Genomic DNA, 24,409 nt, shown 5'->3' on the forward strand with positions numbered 1-24,409 from the left:
TATCCAAAATGCTTTACTACATTATTGATCTTAACACATACCTCTTCAATCTATATCATGAAGTCTTTCTTTAGAAGCTTATGTTTAGAAAGCAAAAATAAGAAAATACAAATGATTAGTAGTTTGTTTCAAACCTTTTTGTATTAACAAATCCCCAGCCAAAAAGAGCAGTAAAAGGGAACCATACCCAGTCTGACAAACAGAAGTCACAATAATAAAGTGGTGCTTTCACACTGCCTCCTGCTCTATAATCTAAGTAACACTATTACATCTTCCCCAGATAAAGGGCTTAAAAATATCAAAGACCCATCACTAACTAGAGAAAAGTAATGCAAAGAATGACTAGGGAAGACTTTTGATGAGGACATGTTGCACCAAGTCTGGCTATTCATATGGGTTAATTGTATTTCCAGGCTCAGACAGTGAATTTTCTGCTCTGCTTAAGTATTAGGTCTTAGCAAGTAATCCATCCACATTCCACATGGAAGGGAGAAGCAAAGACTGTAGAGTTTAGAGCTCTAGCACTGAAGGCAGCTGGTGAAAAGATGCCAGATGTTTTCTCTAAGGAGGAAAGATTATATAATGATCATGACACAACTTGCTACAGGACACTTTTTGCTCTGAAGTAGCAAAGGATCCATTGAAACATTCATCTCTGCCAGGTATATGGATATTGACCAGGCTGAACCTTCCTTCTTACCAGCACAAAGTGAAAGATAGATATTTTTGAGCCATAGCCTATTGCCATTTTACCTGAAGTCTCTCATTTAGTCCATCAAAGCCCATGAAGGATGGCCTCTCACTACCTATCAGCTCAGCACATCCATTCCACACTCACAAGTGTCACATTCATCTGCAACACACTTCAGGCTCGTGGAGAACTTTGTTCATAGTCACAGTCACTTCACTATTTCTTGTGTGAACCCACCTTCTGATCCTTGTTTCATACTCTGACAGCCTCTTTAGGGATACACTTTACTTTTCAGATCGATCTACATTGAAAACTAGTCTAGAACCAGGTTTAATAGGGCACCAGAACCAGGCAAAATATCTTCTGCATAAATTGCACATGCATCTCTGAAAGCAGAGGAGTCCCCAGACCTTTTTTTGATTGCACAGGATCTCTGAAAACTCAAACAATGGAAGCTTTTGGCCTGTCAATTCACAATCCAGATTCTTGCTGGATCTAGGTTTTCTGGTTGGCAACATGACAAATTCTTTTCCCACACAAGAACTGTAGGAGAAATTCCCCAATGCTTACTTAGCATAACCTTCCTCATTATTCAAGAGTCAATGCTGAAGAGGGAAGCCTTCATCACACAGCCTGCTCTGGGACATGCAGCTGCCATGGCATGTTTGTCTTTGATAACAGAGGGGTTTTGGTTGAATGTAATGTTATTTATACTGGTAGAAAGAGTGAAGAGGAACAGGATCTTTGTTTATTCTGCTGACAAGTTGCACCCATAAAGCTAAAGGGATACTCCCCATTTCACCAGAAAATACTGCTTGAAACCACCTTTGGTACACAATCATTTGCTAAAGCTCCATACATTATTCATGTCATATATATATATATATATACACACACCAGTTTCATTACTCACAATGGTTTTATGAAAGAATTGTATTTTCCCTTCTACTGAGTTTGCATGCCAGCTTTTGGCGGGGCAGGGGCTACAGGGGTGGCTTCTGTGAGAAGCTTCCAGAAGCTTCCCCTGTGATAGAGCAAATACCACCCAGCTTCAAGACAGACCCAACACTGGCCAAGGCCAAGCCCATCAGCAATGGGAATGTTGAATTATGATCTAGTGCCTCATCCTACTCTTTATAAGACCTGGTTTTATTGTCAGCCTTGACATCACTGATTTGAAAAAATACTGAATCAGGCTGCAAAGTCTGTAAAACTTCCACAGCAGTGAAACTAAATAATGCAGCCATTATTATAAAGAGAAATGGATTATTTTGACAAGTAGCTGGGCATAACACTGTTTCTAAATTGAAATTTTACTGCAATCCCAAGCTGATGAAATATGTAACATTTTTGCAATCAACATGCACAAAACCTAAGCCAGAACTCTACCAATACCTCTTTAAAAAAAAATCATATTAGAGTTAATTGATCTTTATCATACCTATTGTTTACATCATGCCTTTCACTTCAAGGCTTTGAAGCATATGCACAGACTGCCAACAGCAAAAAAGCTAATTTAAGAGGAAAACACAAGACAGGTTCCTTACTGCAGGCTAACTTCTTGAGAAGATAGGACAAATTAATAACTGCACAGCATATTTTTTTAGCCACTTTGCAGTTAACAGGCTGCTTTGGATGTTTTTATTGCATATTCAATGGTTACCATTTGCAATGATAGCTACTGTCATTTTTAATTAGCAGTGGGTAACAGCCTACTAACATAAAAGACCTTCTATACTTACAGCAAACAAACATTGGCTGAAGAAAAGCCTTCAAAGCAACTCTAGGTGTACATTGGCTTCATGGATGTCCAACAAATACACACAATACATTGTTCCAGATCTACACAAAGTTGATTACTGCCAACTAAGACCTTTTTAGACCAGTTATGAATTTAGGAAAGAATGCTGGAACTACAGTGGGCATGCTCATACAAATTAAAGCTCATACTTCTAAAAAAGCCCCTGTGAATCCATTAACAAAGGTGGGAAATGGTACCATGCTTTAGCAATTAAAATTCAAAGTCAAAGGCCTAAATTAAGAAAACATCTTTCAGGATATAAAGTTATCCCAATCTGAACATTGCAGTTAAGGCTACACAAAGCCCCTTTTTCTAACACATGGCTATTAAATGTATCATGAAGGAGAGGTACTCAGAGTTGAAAAATTGACACTGGATATTAAACAAGCCCATATACAGGTAATTTCTTCTCAAATATCCGTTTCTAATTATGAGATTGTCAGAACTCACAGTAAATAACATTATGGAAATGGCTGTCACTCAGAGAAGGGGCTTCCTGAGAATGACACCAGTCTAACTGTTCACACTGCTCCCAAAACATACAACAGAAATACACAGCATGGTGCTCTGCACACTTCAACCTCACCCTTCAAGTGTCACAATAGGCCATTGTCTCTTTTTGAAGCACCAGAAAAGATTTCAGGCTCTACCCCCACCAATATAGTTTGAGGATATCCATATGACAATACTTTGACTCATCATTATTATGAAGATGGAAAAATGCCTACAAAATCAAAGCACAGGGAGAGAAAACAGCTGATCAAAAGTTGTTTCTTGAGACTGAAGCAAACAGATACACTGAGGAACTTTCAAGACTGTACTCATCATTTTCATTAGAACATTCTGCCCACATGCTAGGAAAAGAGTCAGTTTAACATTTTATCCTATATACCCCCACACCCAGAAAACACCTGCTTACATCTTCAGGCTTGCTAATGGACTATCTGTTGATCCCAAGATGGACCTAGACAATCATAAAATATGAACCACCCCAAGACTAGGCAGCTGTGCCTTTCCTTACTCAATTCAGACACTGCTCCATATAGAAACACACCCAAAAAAACCCCAGAAAATTTTACTGGCATTTCTGAGAAACTTGGGACTAACAAGCAAAATGATAACCAATGGGCTCTAAATAATTCCCTCTAAATAATTTTGAGGAGAAAAATAATTACAGATAGGTAGATGTCTAGAACACACTACTGCAAAGTAAAACACTATTGGCTAACTATAAACACTGGAGAAAAAAAAAAGAGGAATAGAGGTAAAGAAAAAGATAGAGAATAGCTGAAACAGAATAGCCAAAAATCATACACAAGCATCCAAAACTCAGAATGACATTAAAGAGTCAGTATCTGCCATACCTACTAATTTGTGCTGTATAATGCCAATTACAAACTTGAAACTATCTATTCTCACACCTCATGCACTCTACTGCTGACTTCTTGTTCTAGGTTTATGCAGCTTCCCCCCAGTCAGAGCAGGAACAGGCAATCTTTTCCATACAAGCTTTTTGCACCTCCAGAGGTTAAGTCTTCCCAGTTGAGGGAGGGAAGAGATGGTCAAGGTAAAAGCAATGTAGCCTAGATTTAATTAAGTATTATTCCAAGTAAGTATCAATAAGGTCCAGAAACCTTGATAAACAGTCAGGATACAAGTGTGGTTATTTTTCTATAGTCACCTCAGGATCAGAAAAGTTAAATTTTGCCCTGCTCCTACAGGGATGAATCTATCACCTTGGTTTTGACATCTTCACCAGTGTAACAAGGTAGGGCTGAAAGTAATACACTGTATCTTAAACAGATTAAAGGATTTCATCCCCTCCACTTTTATTGTGCAATGACTCTACCACAATCTTTACTTTCTTCAAGCTGACTTCCCAGGAGGTAAAAAAAAAATCTGCAAAATCAATTTCCCATCACACAGCTACTGAGGAGAATGGGAAATGGCAATTTTCCTCCAGAGAATCTTTCCCAGATACTTTGACCCCAAAAGTAAACAGCATCTTTCCTTTAATTTCTGTGCCAGCATTTGAGAAAACACATCAAGCTGTGCACCACATAAATGCAACAGATCTCTTCAACTGGGTCTCTCAATCTGAACTCCACTGGGCACTCTTTCTTAACTCACACTGAAGGATCTCATGGGCTTTGTTTTTCACATCTGTTTCTAAAAAGGGGCCTGAGGAGGGATATACTAACTCCATTAAAATGAATTCATGTCAGAATGACAATGACACTGATACCACTCCCTCACTGGAGAAACAGAGGGTTGAAAGAAAAGTTGATGTTCAAAAGAGATGCTGTGGCTTAAAAGTACTTAATATATAGTCTTTAAATATCAACTTCTACCTCTACTCATCTGTCCCAATGTAGCATGAAGTACAAAAAAGAAGAGGGCATACACAAGACACATAAGAAGTGCCATACCATACTCTTTCTGGAGAAGTATTGGGAAGCAAAGCAGGGAAGTGATGAAAAATCTACAAAAAAAAAAGCTTTCAAACCATCACTATTTCCTTGCAAAACACTGGGAAGATATCCCAGTTCTCACAGGAATTCCCAGTTCACACCATTCTTGATGGTTAACGTTCCTCCAGAAAACCCAAGCAGGGTTATCTGGGAAAGGTACAGAGAAACATTAACAGCATCCCATATGTTATAACGATTTCCACGGGAACCCCCCCTTCCAATCTCCAGTTCTAAAGGGAAATTGTCATGTACTTGATGCTCTAAGATTTAACAAGCTAACAAATGACATCGTTTACTAGACAGAGCATGCACTCAGCTTCTCAAAGCTAAAATAATCCTTCTCTCCACACACACTTCTTACTGAGAAACATAAACAGAAGCTGTTTAGATACAAAAACTTTTATTTATCCTATTATTTATGCACTAAGACATATTCCAGACACTATGTAGACAGAAAATACCACTGTATAAACAAATTGTATGAACTAAGCCATACTGGCTTGTTCTTCAAATGAAGAAAAACATTCCTGTCAAATAGAAAACTGATGGAGAAATTTGATTTTAAGATTCTTTATGGAATAAAATACTGTTCTTTGAACAACAAGAGTGTTATTTTTAAAAGTGTTTGGGGCTGTTTCAACTATATCCAAGAATAGAAAACACTGAATGGCTGTTTTCAGTAGCAAAATACTGACTCTGCTATCTAGAAAGAACTAGTAGATGATCGAAGCAGGGCAACACTTGAAGGAAACTAGAAATTTAAAGATGCAAACCTATACTTTAGTTTCTTAAATTTTATTATCAAATTTAATATTTAACTGTTCCTCTCTGGCAATTGATTAAACTGATCAGTCCTTGGCAAGTCACAAATTATAAGCCTCCTTGTGAACTGTGATAAATAACCTGTACAGGCTGCCAGTCCACTCTCTGAACTTTGTTTCACACTTCTTTAGCACCAAGCTATCCCATATACCTTAAAACCAATTTCCATAGCTTGATACAATGCACAAATGGAGCACAAATCAACTCTCAAAAGACCTTCACATTGCACCAAAGAATTTCCATGACCATGCACAAAAAAGAACAAGATAAATACTGTAAACTTTAATGCTGAAAACCCTTATTCACTTCAGCAGACACAGTGACATAAGTGAAACTATTCAGATGTTTGAGATTGAGCACAAACATAGCTGTTTGCACTGGAATTCTCAATCTTGCATTTCTTGTTCTTGCAATCTACAAATATAATCAAGAAGGCCACAGGTTCTCAGATACTAATGTAAATAGTCTCATGGGGGAAATGGAGATATTTTTTTTTTCTCTCTCCAACATCCTAAAATACAGCTAAAACCACTTCTGGCTGAATACCAAGACAACAGCTATCAAGTCAACGAAGGTCCATCTTTTGTTTGAAATTTTAAAACAGAGATTGATCTGTCAGTACTAAGTATCAAGGTATAAACCAGCCAGCTGACAGTCAACTACCTAAAAAACTTCCAAATTAACACCAACAGTCTGGAAGTACCTCATTAGCACTACCTCTGAGCTTTTTCTCTGGAAACACTTCATCACATCACCAGCGATTCGATTTTTTTAATGCTTAACGACTTCTGATGCAAATATTACCTGAGTATCCACCAGCCACTGGTCAGCTGTGCTGCTCCAAGACAAAATATTGCTTCTCTCAAAACGTCACCAATAGATACTGAAGTATTTGAAACAGGAATTGCCATTATATCCGTTTTGTAGATGGAAATAGAAAACAGAAACAGAAAGGTGAATTGCCTTGTCCTATTCCACTAGCAAAGCAAGGAAAACACTATTTGCTCCAATTCCACTGTCCTATCCATCCGGCTGTACAGCATCCTGTGCCTGAAATATCAGCTATGTTGCCCTTAAACATAGTACATCCTAATAAAGAAGGATGATAAAACAATTTCAAAATACACTTTGAACAACAAAATGAATTGTCACACCTCGATAGCTGTAACTGAATTTTGCTGTAGTTTCTGGATGCTTTCTGCTCCAATCTAAAATAGCAATCTTTATAGAAATAATAATCCATTAGTAACGCAGTAACAATGTGCCATTCCACTCAAACATCAGCTCCAACAACAGGGGAAAAAAGCCAAATAATGTCCACTAGCAGCAGCAATGGAATTACTTTTAATCCTCTTCCTCTCTATTAGGAAAGAACACAACTAGTGAGTTTTCAGTACTTTTCAAGAAATCTCAGTTTAAAAACAAAAATCAGTTAATTTTGAGTTGATCATTTCTACTGCAAAAAACTATTCATAACAAATGGGAATTAAATTGCTGTTGGGTCTATTATTTATCATTCTGCCTTAAATCCAAAAGGGTAGGTTCCATTCACAGATTTAACCCACACTAGTGAAAGCAGCTTCTTAAAGAGGTAGCTGGTAACACACTCTTAGAACACCTGAGAACAGAAAGCATGGGATTACAACCCAAAAAAATCCTAACAAGTGTTTCCAAGCTAAATCCATTAACACCTGAGATGTTTTAAAACCAAGTGTCTACTCTGTGTTGAACTACAAGTTCCCGTGTGGGCTTCTCATGAGACACATGGTTTTCAACCACTGAGCTGGGTAAAGAGGATGGGAAATTCAAAACTCTTTCAAATATTTTATTAAAGATGTTTCTAATACACTGCCAACGCCCCAGTATGTTTTAACTTCTATTGCTAGAAAGCATAACACACCTCATATGCCCCCCCCAAGATGCCTCTGGACTGTAGTGCTTTTCACTATTATAGGGAAATGGTCCCTCTACACTGGAAAGTAAACCTGATGTCTCTCCTTTCTGTTTCCTAAGTATTCCAGATAGCTAGTCACTAATTAGTATCTCTGGTGGCTCTCTCAGAACATATGATTTATGTGCAAGGAAGACAATCCTTCCTTTATCCCTCTGAGCTGATCAGCATAATCTGAAGTTCTTCCCTGAAAAGCTCAGGGTAACACTGAACACCCTCTCTCAACTTAAGGAAAACCAGGAATATGGCCAAAGTCTCTCTGGCAGCAATTCCAACTCCCCCAACATTTACCAGGTAAACCACTAAGCTCTGATTCTGTTTTCTACTTCGTATGACCACCATTTTTGAAGTTAAAAACAAAGCCTAACCGCATATATTATGCATGATTAAAACCAGGAATGCTATGCAATCCAAATAAATCAATACTGCTTAATTCTACCAGAACCTAGAATGAGTTAATTCAGAATACCAGACTTTCACTGATCTTATGCTGCTGTCACTTGGTAATGTAAAATCTATGCTGGGTTCTGGTTTTGTTTCATTGGAGTAGGAGTATTATTTTAATAGGAGAGGATTGATTTCATTCCTGTATGCCTGAGCTGCTGTTGATATTCCCAACCAGAAAGATTCCTTTCTAGAATTATCATCAATATATATTACAAGGGAGTGTTTACTTCCACCCTGCCTCTGTTCTAAAAGCCTCCTCACTGTTAATTCCCAGGGCAAGGCTACAGGTCTCCCGTTCAAAATTTCTCTTTAGATTTTCTAATCCTTTTCTCCTTAATCTCCATTATACAAAAAGAAACCCACATATGCACAGTCTGTGAGAAGCTAAGTAACTTTACCTCTCACCATAGTTACCACATCTGATTTAACCACTGGCTCCGGACATTGACTCATTGTCCTTTAATATTTAAGGTTTTATTTGTGTGTGCCTCGATCCATTCAACAAGCATAAAATCCCAAGACCAGAGCGATTTTAATAGCCTTAGTAGACAATTACATTTCAATTTATGCGACTGTAAGATAACAAAACCATCCACCTCTGCTATTTCTGTACTCTGTCTTGTTTTCCAGGATCTCAGAAGCTGAAAATCTTTAAAGGTGTCACTGTGCCTGTTATCAAAAAGATTTTTCTGCCTAATTCAATCCTGGGAATTATTCTGAAACAATTCCACGTTCAGATTTTCATTACTATGCTCAACTATTCTATTAGACTTTTTTTTTTTTTGGTTGTTGTTGTTTCTCATGGTAACCAATTTTATTTGACTTCACAGAAGCTGTTCAAATATTGAAAGGCACTCCGAGATGGCAGGAGTTTATCTAGGAGCATACATGTTGTGTCACAGATATTCCTTTCCTTGCTTTTACTCGCCTTTTCTCTCCCCCCCCCCCGCCTCCTCCATCCCCCCCCCCATCAAAACCAGTAGCAAACAAACGAGATCTCGCCACATTGTAGCGGGGACGTGCTGGCTTCATCTGTTTATCTCGAATATTCAAGTTACAATGGGCACGGCTGGGTAGTTAAAAGAGATGCTCCTTACGTTCCTTCATAGGCGCTGTATCCCTCTGCCAGCATCGCCAGGCGAGAACTCAAGTATAAACATCTGCGGCACCTCTCTTGTTGTGTTAACATTCTTCCACACCTTTTCTCGCTTAACTCCCGAAAAGGCTCCGCGGTGTATTAAAAAAATAAATAAATAAAAAGAATTTTAAAAAAAACAACAACCCCCCCCACCCCAACCCAAGAGGAGCCGTGAAATTGGAAACAGCTACGGGAAAGGGAATGAAACATGAATAAACAAAAACATGGCGAAAGTGGCCTGGGGTTGTTACACTGTCAGATCATTTTTCCAAGCCCAACATCAAGGCTTTTGTTACAACCAAAGCGGTCATTTGCATGGAGAACCAACAGGGTTTCTTCTTCTTCAGCGTCTCTCCCCCTGATCGTAACACACACACACACACACCACTCGCTCTGCCGGCTGCACGGAGAGGCGAACCCTCCTCTCTGGCAAACAAACAACGCGGCTAAACGCGCACATATCCGCGACTGCGGACCCTAGGGATCGCCAACAACCCTCCTCGTACCGAACAGCTTGCTACCGAGGCGTAATTTCGGTATAAAAATAACAAGACCAACCTTTGGAGCGCTGCCCCAGCCCCGGAGTTCCTCTCCCTCTCTGCTCTGCTGGTACTGACAAGATCAGGCTGAGATTAACAAGTCCATGCTGCTCCGAACAGCCTCCCGCACACACGCCGTGGGCTGTAAATAATGGCAAACTTTGGGAAAAGTTAAAAACCGGAAAGATTTAAAGGCGTGCGAAGGACAATGGCAGGAAAGCAGAAAGCACTGCCCGGGCAGTTATTGCAGCAGCACGCAGGGCACTGCTCTGGAGTTAAGGCTGTGTCAGCACTTTCTTTCTAACCGCCCCCCCCCCCCCCTCCCCAATTTTTCAGGGGGCTGGAACTCCAGAGAGAAAGAAAGAAAAAAAAAATCCAACACACACACACAGAGCAACATTGCTCGTGGCTTAAAAAATCCATCACAGGTGAGCCCCCGCCTCTCTGCCTTTTAAAATACCCATCTGGAGCAGTAAAAGTTACAGGAGGCTGAGCGCTTTGTCACCAGGTCCCACATGCCATTTTCTCTGCAAACACAACTCCCTCTTTTTTTAAATCAGATCTCACATGAATCTGATCTAGATTGGGTATTCCACCCTCCTTTTTTTTTTTTTTAATAGAAGGAAATTAATAAACATTCTGGTTTGGGTAAACATGAAATAATTTCCATCTCACTTTAAGGCTCACGCACTGCCCGAGAGGTACCACATCACTAACAGAGATACTAAAGCGGCTGCTCACACAGCTGATTCAGCACAGACAATGGCCTTTACTGAGGTCCCAGCTCTAATCCATTATGGCAACTTTGTAGCCTCAGTTGCTGAGTGCATCTACATTTTCCCCTGATAAGGGAAGTGTCCTCATAATCGTGCAGAAATAAGGAAACAGAGCGTTTTGATCTGCACTTGCTACTTTGCAATGATGCTTTAAAGCCTGGCTCATCCGGCCAATCTCTCCCGCTGTTGGTTAATCGCTGAGTTTTGTTGGGGGGGCCTTTTGTTTGTTTGTTGGGGTTTTATGCTCTTGGCAATTTCCCCTCAACTTCTCCGGGTCATTTACATAAACCAGATACACTAACACACTTTTCAGTCATAGGCTTAACGTTATAATATCGGAAAAAGAACTATATGGTCATATTATTACTTTCTTTTAAATAAAAACGTGCATTTTATGTAAACAAAAAATGTGCAAAGAGATAAATCCACTGGGCAAGAAAACCAACGTGTTAAGTTTTGCCCCTTTTGACTGATATGGAATAGCCAAGACAACAGGCTGCTCATCTGACCCTTGCAAAACTTGGTATCTCAACGCTTCTTCATGAAAAGGGGTGTCTCTGCTCTCTATCAATCTCTGACTCCACTGTATTGTTGTATACGTAGTGCATAAAAACAAGCAGCATCCATTAAAATGGAGCAACCCATTAAAAATGCTCAGTTGCTGTGAAAAAACTCAGTGAAGCAACAATCTCCCCAGTAGGAATCACGGAATCCTCTCATCCTCTTCACCTTCCAGAAAGGCACACTACTTGCTGAATACCTATCTGAAGGTATCTGATGTTTGTAAAGGTCTGTGTTACACCAGGCAGTTGTGTTTGTATTTTGAAGACAGGCTGCTTTGATACTAACACCTATTGCTGTCAATGCTGTGCACAGGAGTTAAAAAAAAATACCAAAATAATAATTGAGATTAAAAGTAGGATGCTAAATACTTCACAGATGTCATAACTAAACAGAATAATAGAGCAAAGGCTTCTACTTCTCTGTTATGAGGTGGAGAGTGAAATCACCACCTCAGGTGGGGCTTAGGGAGAGAGAGCTCTTCCATGGGCAACCTGTGCCTCCCACATGATCCAACACAAGGCTTCACCTCGCTGGCTTGAGCCAGCCTCAGCTGCTGAAATGAGAAATGAGGGTGACACACATTCACTTCTGCCACCCAGGTGCATGTGATGCACCCAAGGTGTGATGTCCACAGACAGGAAAGAAGCCTAGTAAAACCTCAATCCACAGCAGCTTCCTGGGGCAGGTGGGAGAAAAGCACTAAGGTTTCTGCTTTGCTCCACCAAATGACTCGCAGAGTATTTATAGTTTCAGGATTTCCATGCCATGTTTAATGGTAGACAGATGTTTTTCTTTAATCATTAATCTGGAGCAAAGCAGAAAGCTATTGGGAATACTTTTATGATACCATCAAATATAGAAAAAGTTCTCCTAAGGGTTTGGTGCACTCTGTAAGACAGTGTTTAATTTTAACTAACTGCTAACTCACATTAGTAAGAGACACTAAATGAGGACCAACATCAATAGATTATGATTCAACTGGACAAGGCCAGGAAGTGCAATATGGAAGCTGATTTTTATTCTTCCTTTTGGACCAGTAGTGGACAAGGAAAAATAAAGATGATGAGGCACACAAGCCATCGTAGCAGACCAGAATTTGTATCTCCTCTTTAAGAGCAAAGGGGTAGAATTTATAAGAACTGTAAAAGCTAAGTTGCATTGGTAATTAAACTAAATTTAATTAAATTAAGACTCAGCTTTATAACTCTGTATGGTAGGCTAAGCAGGAGACATTTATTAACCTAATATTAAAAGAACAAAGTGCAACCTCTGTATATGAATAACCATACCCAGGAATAACAATAACCATATATGTTTTGTCAAATTCAGTGGGAAACGACCTATTTTAACCAGTTCAAAAGAACAGTAGCACAGTTATCTCCACACTTATCACACCAACACTCCTACTATAAATCAACAGCTGCAACCTGAAGTTGCAAACATGCCAGATATATGCATGGGTTGTATCAATATTTGCACGTGGAGACTACAACGTAAATTAGTTGACACTCAACACTTAAAGCTTCCTCTCTGAAGTTGCAATATTTAAAGGTTAAAGATTAGACATGCTCCCTCTTGTGTTAAACCAAGAATACACGGTATACATGCTGTTTTCTCTGACATGATGTTGTTTGGCCATCTGTTCCACTAAGCAAGCCCTGTAACTTTGGGTACTAATGTCTGACAAACCTTCACCAACCATTCTCTTGTTTAAAGAAAGATGCAGTCTGAGGATGTAACCTGTGTCCACAGAATATCTGTGTTACACTGCATGAGGGACTGTATCATCAGAAAAAAAAACATTAAGAAATCAGGTATTTAAAAAACATCTGCTGCAAGTAAGTGTTTTGAACAAATTCATGTATGACTGGGAAAGTCACACTTCTTCAGTCTCTATAAGCACCACAGGCCTCAAGAGTTAAAGTATGCCCAGTTCAAGCTGTCCAGTAACATCCACGATCCTGAGTACTAAACAGCAAATTCCCTTCTAAACAGTAGTCTACAGGATACATAAACCAGCCAGGAACGAAGGAAAGACTTTACAATGCCACATAATTATGTTTATAAATACAGCAACAACTAGGCTAAGTTTTCAGTTCTCCACTCAACAAGCTCAGGTGAACTATTCCCTGCACACAGCCTAAAAGGAGTCAAAATCCTTCTTACACAAATCCTCTTGCAGAATCTGGCCCCCAAGATCGTGTCTAGACACGAATGTTAATCCCAGGTGTAGCCAACACACATGTTTTCACTAATATACTTTTTAAACAAAGGCTTTGCACCTGGTGTGGGCTTGGCAAATTATGTTTAGGCATACATTTGCTGATTATGGCCAGTGCCAGACTGAATGCCAGGGCAGCTGAAAGTAAACACACATAAATAGCTTGCAGTCCAAAGCTGAAAGGAGTCTAACACTCAACTACATGTCTTCTTTCATTTACCACCAGCATTCTGTGGTGGACAGTAGCTATTCTCAGTGCAACAGGGCCTATGCACGCTGGAAATAAATAAATAATGTTGCCAAACAGTCTAGGAAACACACTTGTCAACTGCAGCTTGCTCTTTCAAACCCTGGAAGTTAAGTGTGTTTATCTTCCTGGAAACATTTCTGTTTATTTTTCTAGTCCTCCGCAGAGCAGAAATAACACAACCACAAATTCTTAAGGAAGACTGCAAAAACCCACCAGGATTATTACGGGATGGAGGTTTTGGGGGTCTCTTTAGAGCCTCAAACCACAACAACAGCACACTACCTGGAGCATACCTCCTCCCAACGGCAAGCACCTGCCTGAGAAACAGAGCTTTTGCTGCTGACTTACAAGAAGGGAAGTTTCCAGCACTAGACATACAGGTGCCCATCAGTATGTTCCCCACTTTGTTACTGCTGCAGAGCTAAGAGATCTGGCTAAGGTCTTTCCACCTCAGTTGGTGAGGTGCTCGTATCATACACAGCAATGCCCTACATGGGGCAGCTACATGAAAAGAAGGTACCTAAAACAGGGTACACGTCACGGTTGAATCTCAAGACGCTGCTCTCTACCTGTTATGATGAAAGCAGCTTTTATATCAATAGCCAGAGGATTAATACTCCCAGAGTGCTTTTATTCCCTCAGATACACAAGTAGAGGCCGTCTGGAGGATTTAGACCCCTTTCTTTAATAGATAGAGGCATTCAGCAGAGTAATTCCTGCTCCTTTGAACCAGTGCTTCTCACCTGCGGGCCCCCCAGCTCCGGGGGGCTGAGGGGAGCGCCCGCCAAGCCAGCCTGCGGAGCGCAGCGCTACACCGGGCAGAGGGACCCGCAGCTCCCTCCAGACGCAGCTGTGAGCCCGCAAACCCAACCGGCACAAGGGGAAACGGCGAGGGAGGGAGAGAAGGGGGGAATGGGGGTGTAGAGAAGGACACACGCACAGCCAGCCCCCCCGCCAACCCCCCAAAACTTGAAGACCGCTGCTCTGAACTTGCCGGTGCTCGGGGCACCGGGCGGTGGGGAGGGCAGGGGGGAGGTGGGCGGTAGCTCCCCCGGGAGCCGGGGGTTGCTGTCTGCCCGCCGGGACAGCGCCGCGCCGCCGCGCACACCCAGCCAGGGGCGGAGGGCGCTGGGCCGGCGGGAGAAGCTGCCCCGCGGCTAGGCACCGCGCCTCGAGGGCCGAACGGACGCCAACTCCCCCTTTCCCCACCCCCCCCCTCCCCCGCGGGGAAGGCGAGACCGGCCCGGCTGCTGAGGGAGCTGCTCCCGCCCCGCGCCTCCTCTCACGGGGGGGGGAACTTGGCGCCGGCCCGCCCGGGAGCGGGACCCCTCCGCGGCCGCCCCTCCGCGGTGAGGGGCCGCCCCCCCGCCCTACACACCCCTCAGCGGGGAGGACAGGCAGCTCCGCAGCCGGCTGGGGCAGAGAAGCCCGCAGCGGGCAGAGTCCCCGCCTGCCCCAGCTCAGGGGGAGAGAGAGGGGGACGGTGAGCGCGGGAGGGCAGCTCGGAGCCGGGGAGAGGGACCTGAGGGGAAGGGGACTCACGCTGTCTCCGCTATTTAAACCTCTTCCCGCCGCCTCCGCCTCACTGACTCTCACTCACTCTCTCCTCCCCACGGAACTTACTAGGGGCGGCCCCCCGCCCGCCCCGGCCAATATACACACAGCCACACGCCGGGCCGCCGCCACCGCAGCCCCGCCCGCCCTCCTCAGTCGTGCCACCCATTCGCTGACTCGGCTGCCCGTCAGCGGGGCGGCGCAAGAGCATAGGCTGGCGTAGCTGCCCGTCAAAGATCGCTGCGCACCGCCTCCTCCGGGCTCCGCCCTTTGTCCCGCCCCTCTCCTTCCCGGACACCTCAGGGGGGTGTTAAAACGACCGTTTTAAGTCACCATCAAGATTTACTTTTGGATCCCACCCACTGAGCTGTAGCGGAGACGCTGATTGGGCGAGGCGAAAGCACTCTCTATCCTGAGTGGTTGGCGGGATGTCCATCAACCCCCCAAAAATCCCGCCTATCTCGCCGCCGTAATTCCACTCGATTTGTCCGCGCGTACAGGCGGCCCCGCCCACTTCCACACCGCTGCCCAATCGGGCGCGTCCTCGCCGGCTCGGAGGCGGTGCCAACGCGCGCGCACGCAAGGCGCGCCACGGCGGCCCTTTATTGGTTGGCGCTGCTCGCCCCCACTGTTGCTCTTCCGCCACCACCGGTCCGTGGAACGTACCACACCGCCGCGGGGGTGAGGGTGGGGGAAGCTGGCCGTGGTCAGAGGCGAGCGCTGTTGGTACGTCCCGTCTCCATGAGGGACGGGGCGGAGGCGGGGCCGTGTTGCCCGTCATGCCGCGCGCGCTCGTAGGTAGCTGCCTCCGGTCGGGGCTGGGGGAGGGCGGGGGGGAGGAGGTTGGTGCCTAATCCAAGATGGCGGTGCAGGAATCAGCTGCTCAGCTCTCAATGACTTTGAAGGTGCAGGAGTATCCCACTCTCAAGGTGGGTGCCGAGCCTCCCTCTTCTCCCCTGGCAGGGAGGAGACGGGTAACGCCGCTGGCGTCCCGCCGGAGCAGCGCTGGAAGGGACGGGGAGGGCTCGGCCAGCCGGGCGCCCCGGCCCCCTCCTTTCCTTCCCGCTCCCCCGCCTCAGGAGCCCCTGGGGCCCCCGGGGCTGCGGGGTGGGGGTGGGATGGGGTTCCCGCCACGCAGTTGCCTGGCTCTCCCCGTTTTCCTCCCCTTGACGTCTCGGGGAAGGCTGCCACGGCTTCTCCTCTTCCCCTCCCCCTCCGCCGAGGGACGTGCCCGGAATATGCCGCTCTCCCGGGTGTCTCCGTGCCCTGAGGTGAAGGGGGAGGCCCCGCGGGCCACGCTGGGGACACAAAAAGGGGTCTCTGAGAGCTGGGGGGAGCCGGCTGAGGAGGGAGAGGAGAACTCGGGCCCTTGTGGCAGGGCGAAGCTGCGGTCGTAGGGTGATGGGGGCGGCGGGGTACGGGCTGGGACGGAGTCAGGCTGGGGAGGGGGTTTAGGGGCGTGTGAAGGATGGCTCGGGATGACGGAGGGCTGCGTTCAGCCCTCACCCCAGATGATTAGCTGAATCTACGTGGCGTTGTTAGGAGACGTGGTAAAGGGGAGGGAGGAGGTGGTAGTAAAATATGGTTCCCTGGCTCCTTGGTTCCTCCAAAGGTGGATGTGAGCTCAAGATATTAAAAAAAAACAAAAATAAAGGAAAGAGAGGACAAACTGTAGGCCTGTAGGGACGGATAAGAAGAAATACTTACGGTTTGGTCAAAGCACGGAGTGTTCGTTAGGGTACTGAGCCTGTCTGCAGGGTGGTAGTTTCCCCAGGCTGCCTAGCTGGGCTTTGGCTTTAACTAGGTATTGTAAAGCAAATGAAGGGCTCGGTGCTGAGCGTTAAGGTCATCGCCTCGAAGAATTGTTGAACTGGAAGGATGATGCTCGTAGGAATCAATGGAAACCTTTGTTTGAAATCCTGTGTTGTATATACAGTAGGTCTACCGCATTCATAGCAGTAACTGTGGGAGGGAGCTAGGAGAAGGGGCTCTGTTGCAAAATGCTTATTTGAATGTCTCTCCTGTCACTGTATCAACGGTTTTCCCTCTATAGAAGGTGTTTATGCAAAGTAAACTTTGTTGTGCTGAGATCATGTTGCGCTTTCACACGCATACAGTGCTCTTTGCAGTGTTTGTTCTACAGGCTCTCTAGCCATGTTCTTGTGCACATCCTTCTCCCCTTTCCTAGCTTCGTTCTACTTGGGTCCAAGAAGCAGAAGGACAAAGTGCTGGTTCCCATTTTACATCAGAAGTCTTCTTTCTGTCATGGTGAAGGACTGTAGAGCTGACAACATCAGGCTTACATTTTAAAATAGCTGTAAGGAGCGCTCTAGCACTTTCCACAGCCAGAACAATGTGAAGGCATTTGAAGTTAAGATCGTTTTAAGACTGTGTTTTAGATGTACAGCAGTTGTTATCACAGCTTTGCTTGTTACATTCCTGAAAAATTACTGGCAGTGAGGATCACTTAAGTTTTTGTTTTGCTGCTTGTGACTTATGATTTGTCAGGGTGCCAGCTATTTAAAAAGTAGCAAATATTTTTGACTATTTCTTCTATTTCCACAAGCATTCTTTTTCCCTGAAAAAAAAATTGTAACAAAAATATACATAAGAGAATGGAATGTTGTTTGTAAAGTTGAGAAGCTAAATGCTAAAGGGGTGAGACATCATTGCCATGAAATTCTTCATTTCCTAGCAAAGGTGATGTTTATTGATTCTTCCCAGCACCCCTTCAACTCCTGGGTTGTTTCTGTAATCTTTTTCATTGTTCAAAAAAACCTGCTGGATCAGTGTCCTTGCAAGTCTTTTGGATGTATCCTCTTACATGTGAGTCATGTAGCAAAACATTTTAGTGGTGGAGGTGCAAAAGCAGCAGGGGGAAATGAGTGCTAAGGCTAAATTCTCCTGAAGTAAGTTGATATCAAATCCAATTTTGCTCATTAGGAGGCAGGTGCCTATAAATATCCGTGGGACTGAGCCTCTGTGAAGTTTTCTTTGCAGTTTATTCACTCTGTGAAATGAATGCATATCACTTATGATTTTGTCTGCTGCAGCAGCTCAGATACTTCTTTTGGAGTTCTGGACACTGGGGTTTTCTTTCCCCTGATGTGAGCAAATTGTAAAAGATTGTAGACTTGTATTTATATCCTTCCTGGTTCCTCCCTTTAGCTTCCTCATGCCAACATCACTAGATAATAGTTGTGTAATAGTTCTGCGCTTGCAGTATGTTCCACAGAGCGCCTTTCATGTGAGAGAGGGCTGAGGCTGCAAAGGGAAATCCCTTTTCCATAGCTGAATTGTGGCTGCTGCAGGGATGGAAACGCTTCAGCCATTCAACAGTTCAGCTCAAGGGAAGTAAATAGACTCCTTCAGCCGAATCTAGGGAAGCTATTTATGTCTAAAGAATTGTACTTAAATATTACCCCCACACACACACTCCAGTCCCTTGACAAGCATGAGAAGGTTGCCATCTATTCTTCCTCCAAAGTGTTGTGGAATTATTTTTTTTTTAAGAAAAAAAAACCCCTACTGATAGATAATTTTACTAGTCTCATCTGAGACCACATAACATGAAAGCTGGTGATTTTAAAGGGAATGAATGTGAACATTGTTCTCCTCATTCTTCGCTGAAACACTAATAAACAAGTGATGGGAGGAAGCTAGATAACTCAGACTCTACCTCTGGAATAATTATTCAACTGAACTAGCAAGCTATAGGGAGTAAGACCCCAAAACTGGGAGATGGAAGACCTGAAAGCAGGGGTGATCACATGTGGAAATACTCTTATCTGAGTTGTTCTTTGGCCACGGTTCAGTGTTATCTGGGCTGCAACTTTTTTTTTTTTTAAAAAATAACCAAAGCAAAAGGAGAGCTGTAGAAGCACAGAGAACTTGAGCAACTTCTCAGAGCTGCTGTTTGGCTGCATTTGGTTGATGGCTGTGGCGGGGCAGGAGGAATACTAGCAGCAGGTTTAACAAGGTACTGATTTCTTGAAGAAACACCATGTCTAGTGGATTGCTGAAGAGGGAAAGAGAAAGTGTGAGCTGTTTGTCCTGTGTCCATGGAACTGCTGAGGTCAGAAAGGGCCTCCAGAGGCAGTAGCCTCCCCTCAAAGCAGGGTCAGCTGCAGTAGGTTGTTCAGGGCCATGGCCGGACTGTTCTTGATTATCATGAACATAAGAGAGTCCAGCCCCTCTGGCTGTCTGACTGCTGCTGTGGTTTAAAAAACTTAAAAATCTTTTTGTTTTAATTATTACTGCTTGGAATTTTCTGCATTTCAGTTTGTGCCTGTGGCTTATTGTCCTTCTGCTGGGCGCCGCTGAGAGTGCTCTGTCTCCATTGTCCTTACTCCTCTCCATCAGGCATTTGCGCACATTGATAAGCCTTCCCCCAGCCTTTTCTTTTCAAGGTTAAACAATCCCGACTCTCTCAGCTTCCCTTCATGTGTCAGATGGTCCAATCTGTTAGCAATCTCTGTGGCTGCCTGCTGCACTCACTCTAGTATGTCCACATCTCTTCTGTACTGGAGGCCCAGAACTGGACTCAGCATGTTGGGAGGGTCTACCTCCCAGAGAGGAAGGATCTCCTTCCCTCACCCACTGGCAACATTTTTCCTAACACAGCCCAGGGTGCTGCTGGGCTTCTTTGCTACAAGGGCTTAACTGCTGTCTCATGGGCAGCATGTCTACCAGGTCCCTCAGGTTCTGTGGTGCAATGCTGCTCTGCAAGCTGTTGGTCTCCAGCGTGTACTGGTTCGTGTGGTTGTTTCTTCTCAAGTGTAGGACTTGGCATTTCTCTTTGAATTTCATGAGATTCTTGTTTGCCTGTCTCTCCAGCCTGTTGAGCTCCCTGTGAACGGCAACATGACCATCTGGCATTTTAACAGGCCCTCAGAGTTTTGTGTCATCTGCAGACTTTGGAGGTGCACCCTGACCTATCGTTTAGGTCACTAGTGAAGATGCCAAACAGTTCAGGTCAACTTCTTTTCCCACTGAAGCAGAAAAGGTGCAAGATTGATTTTTTTGCATAACTGGTTGCACTAGTTTATTTTTGTCCCTGTTTGTAAGCTGCACTGTAAGTTGTTGTTTTTGAACATAGCTTTGTACTTTGATAGTCTGAGCTACAGAGTACTTTTGTCAAAACTTTGAACATTTATAGCAGCACAAGTTGTTTGGTGAAAGTGGTTCAGGCAGAACTTGGAACATCTAATGCATTGTTAATACATCAGCCTACAAAAAAACCCCACGACACTTCTAGGTTTGACAAGCACTTTACAAATCAGGTAGAAGGTTGATACAATAAGCTAAACGTGGCTATTAGTAGCAGTCAGCTCTGTGTTGAGTGTGAGTGCTCCTACCTGCTAAATCCCTCCTCAGCCCAGGCACTGTGACTCACCTGGTGTGCACTGGATGTCCCTCGGGAGTGTTGGTATGTTGGTCAATAATACGCTTCCTGTTTGACACATCACGTGTGCACGTCAGCAAACAAGCATGACATCTTCTGTACAGCTGCTGCTCTTCCCCCTCAGGCTCTGCCCACCCCTGTGCTTTAAGAAAAATCTGTTATGTGTAACTTCTGAAGAAGTTTTGACAGAGGATCTTAGAGGATCAGAGGGCTGGAGCAGCTCCCCTAGGGAGAGAGGCTGAGGGAGCTGGGCTGGGTCAGCCTGGAGAAGAGAAGGCTGTGGGGGGACCTCATTGCAGCCTCCCAGTCCCTGAAGGGAGCAGAGAAACAGGAGGGGAATCAGCTTGTTCAAAGGGCAGACAATGGCAGGACAAGGGGGATGGATTAAAGCTGAAGGAAGGAAGGGTTAAACTGGATATTAGGGGGAAGTTTTTTCCAGAGAGAGTGGTGAGGGACTGGAACAGGCTGCCCAGAGAGGGGGTGGATGCCCCATCCCTGGGGGTGTTCAAGGCCAGGTTGGCTGGGGCCCTGGGCAACCTTGTGTAGCTCCAGGCCTGGAGGTTGGATGTCCCTGCCTGTGGCAGGGGGGTTGGAGCTCTGTGACCCTTGGGGTCCCTTCCACCCCAGACCAGTCTATGACATTGGAAGGGGTTCACTCCTGTGGAGATTGGTCTTTTCCACCCCCCCTCACACCCCCTATAAAACACATTGTCAAGTGATTAATGAAGGAAGAAAGCACTGTAAAAGACAATAGGTGTCAGTGTGGCCGTGAGCTGTAGAGGTCCTGCTTGATCATCAGTTCTCCATTGTGCCTGTGAGAAAACACTTCAAGAAAAATACTCTAAAACACTGTAGAGGAAGACATCCCATTAGCAGCTTCAAAGTGAGTGCTTATCTGATGTTGCAATTCACAGTTGCAGCACACTTGATTTGTAGTGTTTTCGCAGGACAGTGCCCTGTGATCCTGTGTGTTTGGTTTCTGTACTTTTGCTGGTACAGAAATAATGCACTTCTGAGGTAGCTAACATGTTGGGGTCTTTAAATGTTGACATAAAGCAGGAGTATCTGTGAAATACTTGATGCTTTGCATAGGGAATGTTTTTTTGAGAGCTGGGAAACAGGAGTAAAGAGCTTCAAATGCTTGTTAGGTATTGTAAGAGGAAGGAAATACTTCACAACTCTTGAGAGGAGTGGAGCTCTGACTGGATATTACGGACCACCCAGTGTCCTTTTTTTTTTCTCTCTCTAAACATCTTCCTGTGGTCTTTGAGTTCAGTAGTTCCTGTATTAACTAGTGTAACAGTGCACCCCTTGGGCCTGCAGATTTAGGACACTGCTGTTTTGACAGGTGGGTGTTTGCTATGGAGGGTCCTTGTAAAGGTGAGAAGCTGCCTTCATTGTGGACATGGCCTCCCATAGCTCACAGCCTGAAGATAAACCATATAGGACGTTTGCTGACCCAGAATGTGACATATGCTGTAATACTTGATTACTTACAATATGTTATTGCCTAGTTAAACAAAACAAGCTTTTTGTAAGATGTCTTTATTTTGATAGCCAGTGATTTAACTGTTTCACAGCCTACCTTTGATTCACCTCTGGTGTTCTGAGTGCTCTCTAGATTACCTGAAGTAGTATGCTAGTATATTGAGTACAACTTCAGTCATTCATATATTCTGATACAGGTCTGCTGAACCAATAATCCTTAATTATTTGTCTCAAGAGGCCAATCTGATTGGACATAGGATGTCTGGCCTAAAGGCTTCAGCCAGTATCATGCTGCCTGGACTGGAAACACACAGGAGGACAAAGACCTCTTTCATTTAAAGAGGTGATACTCAGATTAAAATGGACAAATATTTGGAGAAGAAGGGTCAAAACAAGTGAAGGGACTTGCTCAGGATATAAACCTGCTATGTGACCTTAGCTTAGCAACCCAGCCACTTCTCTGGACAGGGAGGAGTGCTTAGGTTTTTTGTTAGTACTCAAATATTTCTACTAAAAGGAGAAAAGTGAATAAATTGATTTTGGGACATGAGTGCAAGATGGCAGCTGTAAACAAGTGGACTGGTCTCTGAAGTCCCTGGTGTGGCTCTAGGCAGGACTCTAAAATGGCTGTCAGTTTGCTTACATAAAGATGCAAGGCAGTTTTATATAACTGCAAAATGGCTTTGTAAAGCACTTAATTCTGTTGCTGGAAGCTGTGTTCAAAAGTTCTGAATGTATTCAGTAATAAGTTCCTAGCAGTTTGTGTGAAAGGGTAATATTGGGAAGGATGATAATTGCTTCTGTTGAGTAAGTATGTGTGCAACAGATGGATAGTCCAAGAATTTTTTGCTGCTAGTTCTCTCCTGTGTTGAAGCAGAAGCTTTGAATATTATAATGATATCATATTTTCTAGAAACAGCTGCTCTAGAATATGCAGTACTGTCTTCCTGAGTTGTGAATGTTCTTAAGGAAAACTACAAGTCTTTACACTTCAGAATCATTTAAACTTCTCTTTTTAAAAAATCTACTTTTTTAAAAAAATCCAAATGAGCTGCAACTGCATTCAGGCTTATGGAATTCTTCTGTCTTTTTTTTAATCTGTATCCCTTCAGGGGTTTGTGTTAATATTTGTAACTTAATTAAGCCTAAATCTAGCCATTATTCTAAGTATCTCATTCCTGAAATATTGCTACTTTTCCTTTTAACTTTTCTTTTTCTGCTTTGCCTAGAACAAGGGAAAACCAATAATATTTCATGGGATTGATATGAGAAAAATTCATTCTGTGGATAAATGATGATATAAATTTACATTTTGGATGAGTTCAGCGACAAGTCGTGATGTTAACTCAGTTCTGAAACAATTCAGGTGTTAGAGAGGAAGTGCATAAAAATACAGGATTTCAATAATTCTGTATGGAAATGCTTAATTATTATTGGTTTGAAGGGGAAATTTGCAATAGCTTATTGTACCCTGCCTCACTTTTAAGATGGCATCATGTATAGTAGACATCCTGTGCTCTTCTGTGTTGTTGAAGGTCTAATTTGGTCTCAAGGAAGCGGCTTAATGCTCCAAGGTGTTTGTTGCTGGGTTTACCTGTTCTCTTGATGCTGTTTGTTTATTGAAACTCTTTAGGAGATGCTTAATTTTTCTTCTGTTTTCTCATACTTCCTCTTTCCTCTTGTCTGAAGTAGAGCCAAGTTGTCTTTCAAGAAAACAGAAGCAAAGGCAGCTTCATCACCACACTTCTTGCTTTTCTTTTCCCTACCTATGTGTAGCTAGGCTTAATTTCATGTAAGGGCACAATATATGGCATTTGAAAAGAATAAATAAGGGTTGTTTTTTTTTTTTTAGAAAGCCTTCAACTGAATTATCTTGGAGAGCTGTAGATTCATAGAAATCTCTGGTGCTTTTCAGGTGTTATAAGCTAAGAGAATTGCGGAGAGGAAGCACATCATTTTTTCTGACCCTTGAAAGGAGAGAGCATAGTTCTCTTATGGTCCCCCCCGCCTAATCTGGTATGACTCTTATTTTATTACTTTTGAAACTTTATTCTTGTCCTTATCACTAGTTACCTGAGCTCATATACCTGAAAATAATCTTTTTTAATAAAATCCATTTCAAATTCCCTCCCAGCCATCATTTGGTTAATTCAAAAAGATACGTAATGTGGGTATTTGGGTTAGAAACAATTCAATGCATTGGGGCAAGGAGCTGCTTTCAGCTCTGAGACTGCAGCTGAAGAAGGATGATTCACACAGGTACCAGTAAAGTCAGGATATATAGTTAATATT

The 24,409-nt window shown here is 43.5% G+C and overlaps 2 protein-coding genes across 2 annotated transcripts in view; one reads left to right on the forward strand and one right to left on the reverse strand.

Annotated features, from left to right (window-relative positions):
• The window catches only part of CTBP1 (C-terminal binding protein 1), a 235,226-nt gene extending 225,322 nt beyond the window's left edge, over nt 1-9,904 (reverse strand). Inside the window, exon 1 of the mRNA XM_084264159.1 lies at nt 9,880-9,904. The gene's annotated coding sequence lies outside the window, so the exon portion shown is untranslated. The remainder of the gene's footprint in view (nt 1-9,879) is intronic.
• Nucleotides 9,905-16,085: 6,181 nt separating this feature from the next.
• Nucleotides 16,086-24,409, forward strand: part of MAEA (macrophage erythroblast attacher, E3 ubiquitin ligase) — a gene marked incomplete at its 5' end in the record, with an annotated part of 48,884 nt that continues 40,560 nt past the window's right edge. The window contains one exon of the mRNA XM_084263075.1: nt 16,086-16,154. Coding sequence (XP_084119201.1) covers nt 16,086-16,154 — 69 coding nt within the window. The remainder of the gene's footprint in view (nt 16,155-24,409) is intronic.

This window comes from Gallinula chloropus (genome assembly GCF_964237585.1).
Source record: "Gallinula chloropus genome assembly, chromosome: 4".
NCBI lineage: Eukaryota > Metazoa > Chordata > Aves > Gruiformes > Rallidae > Gallinula > Gallinula chloropus.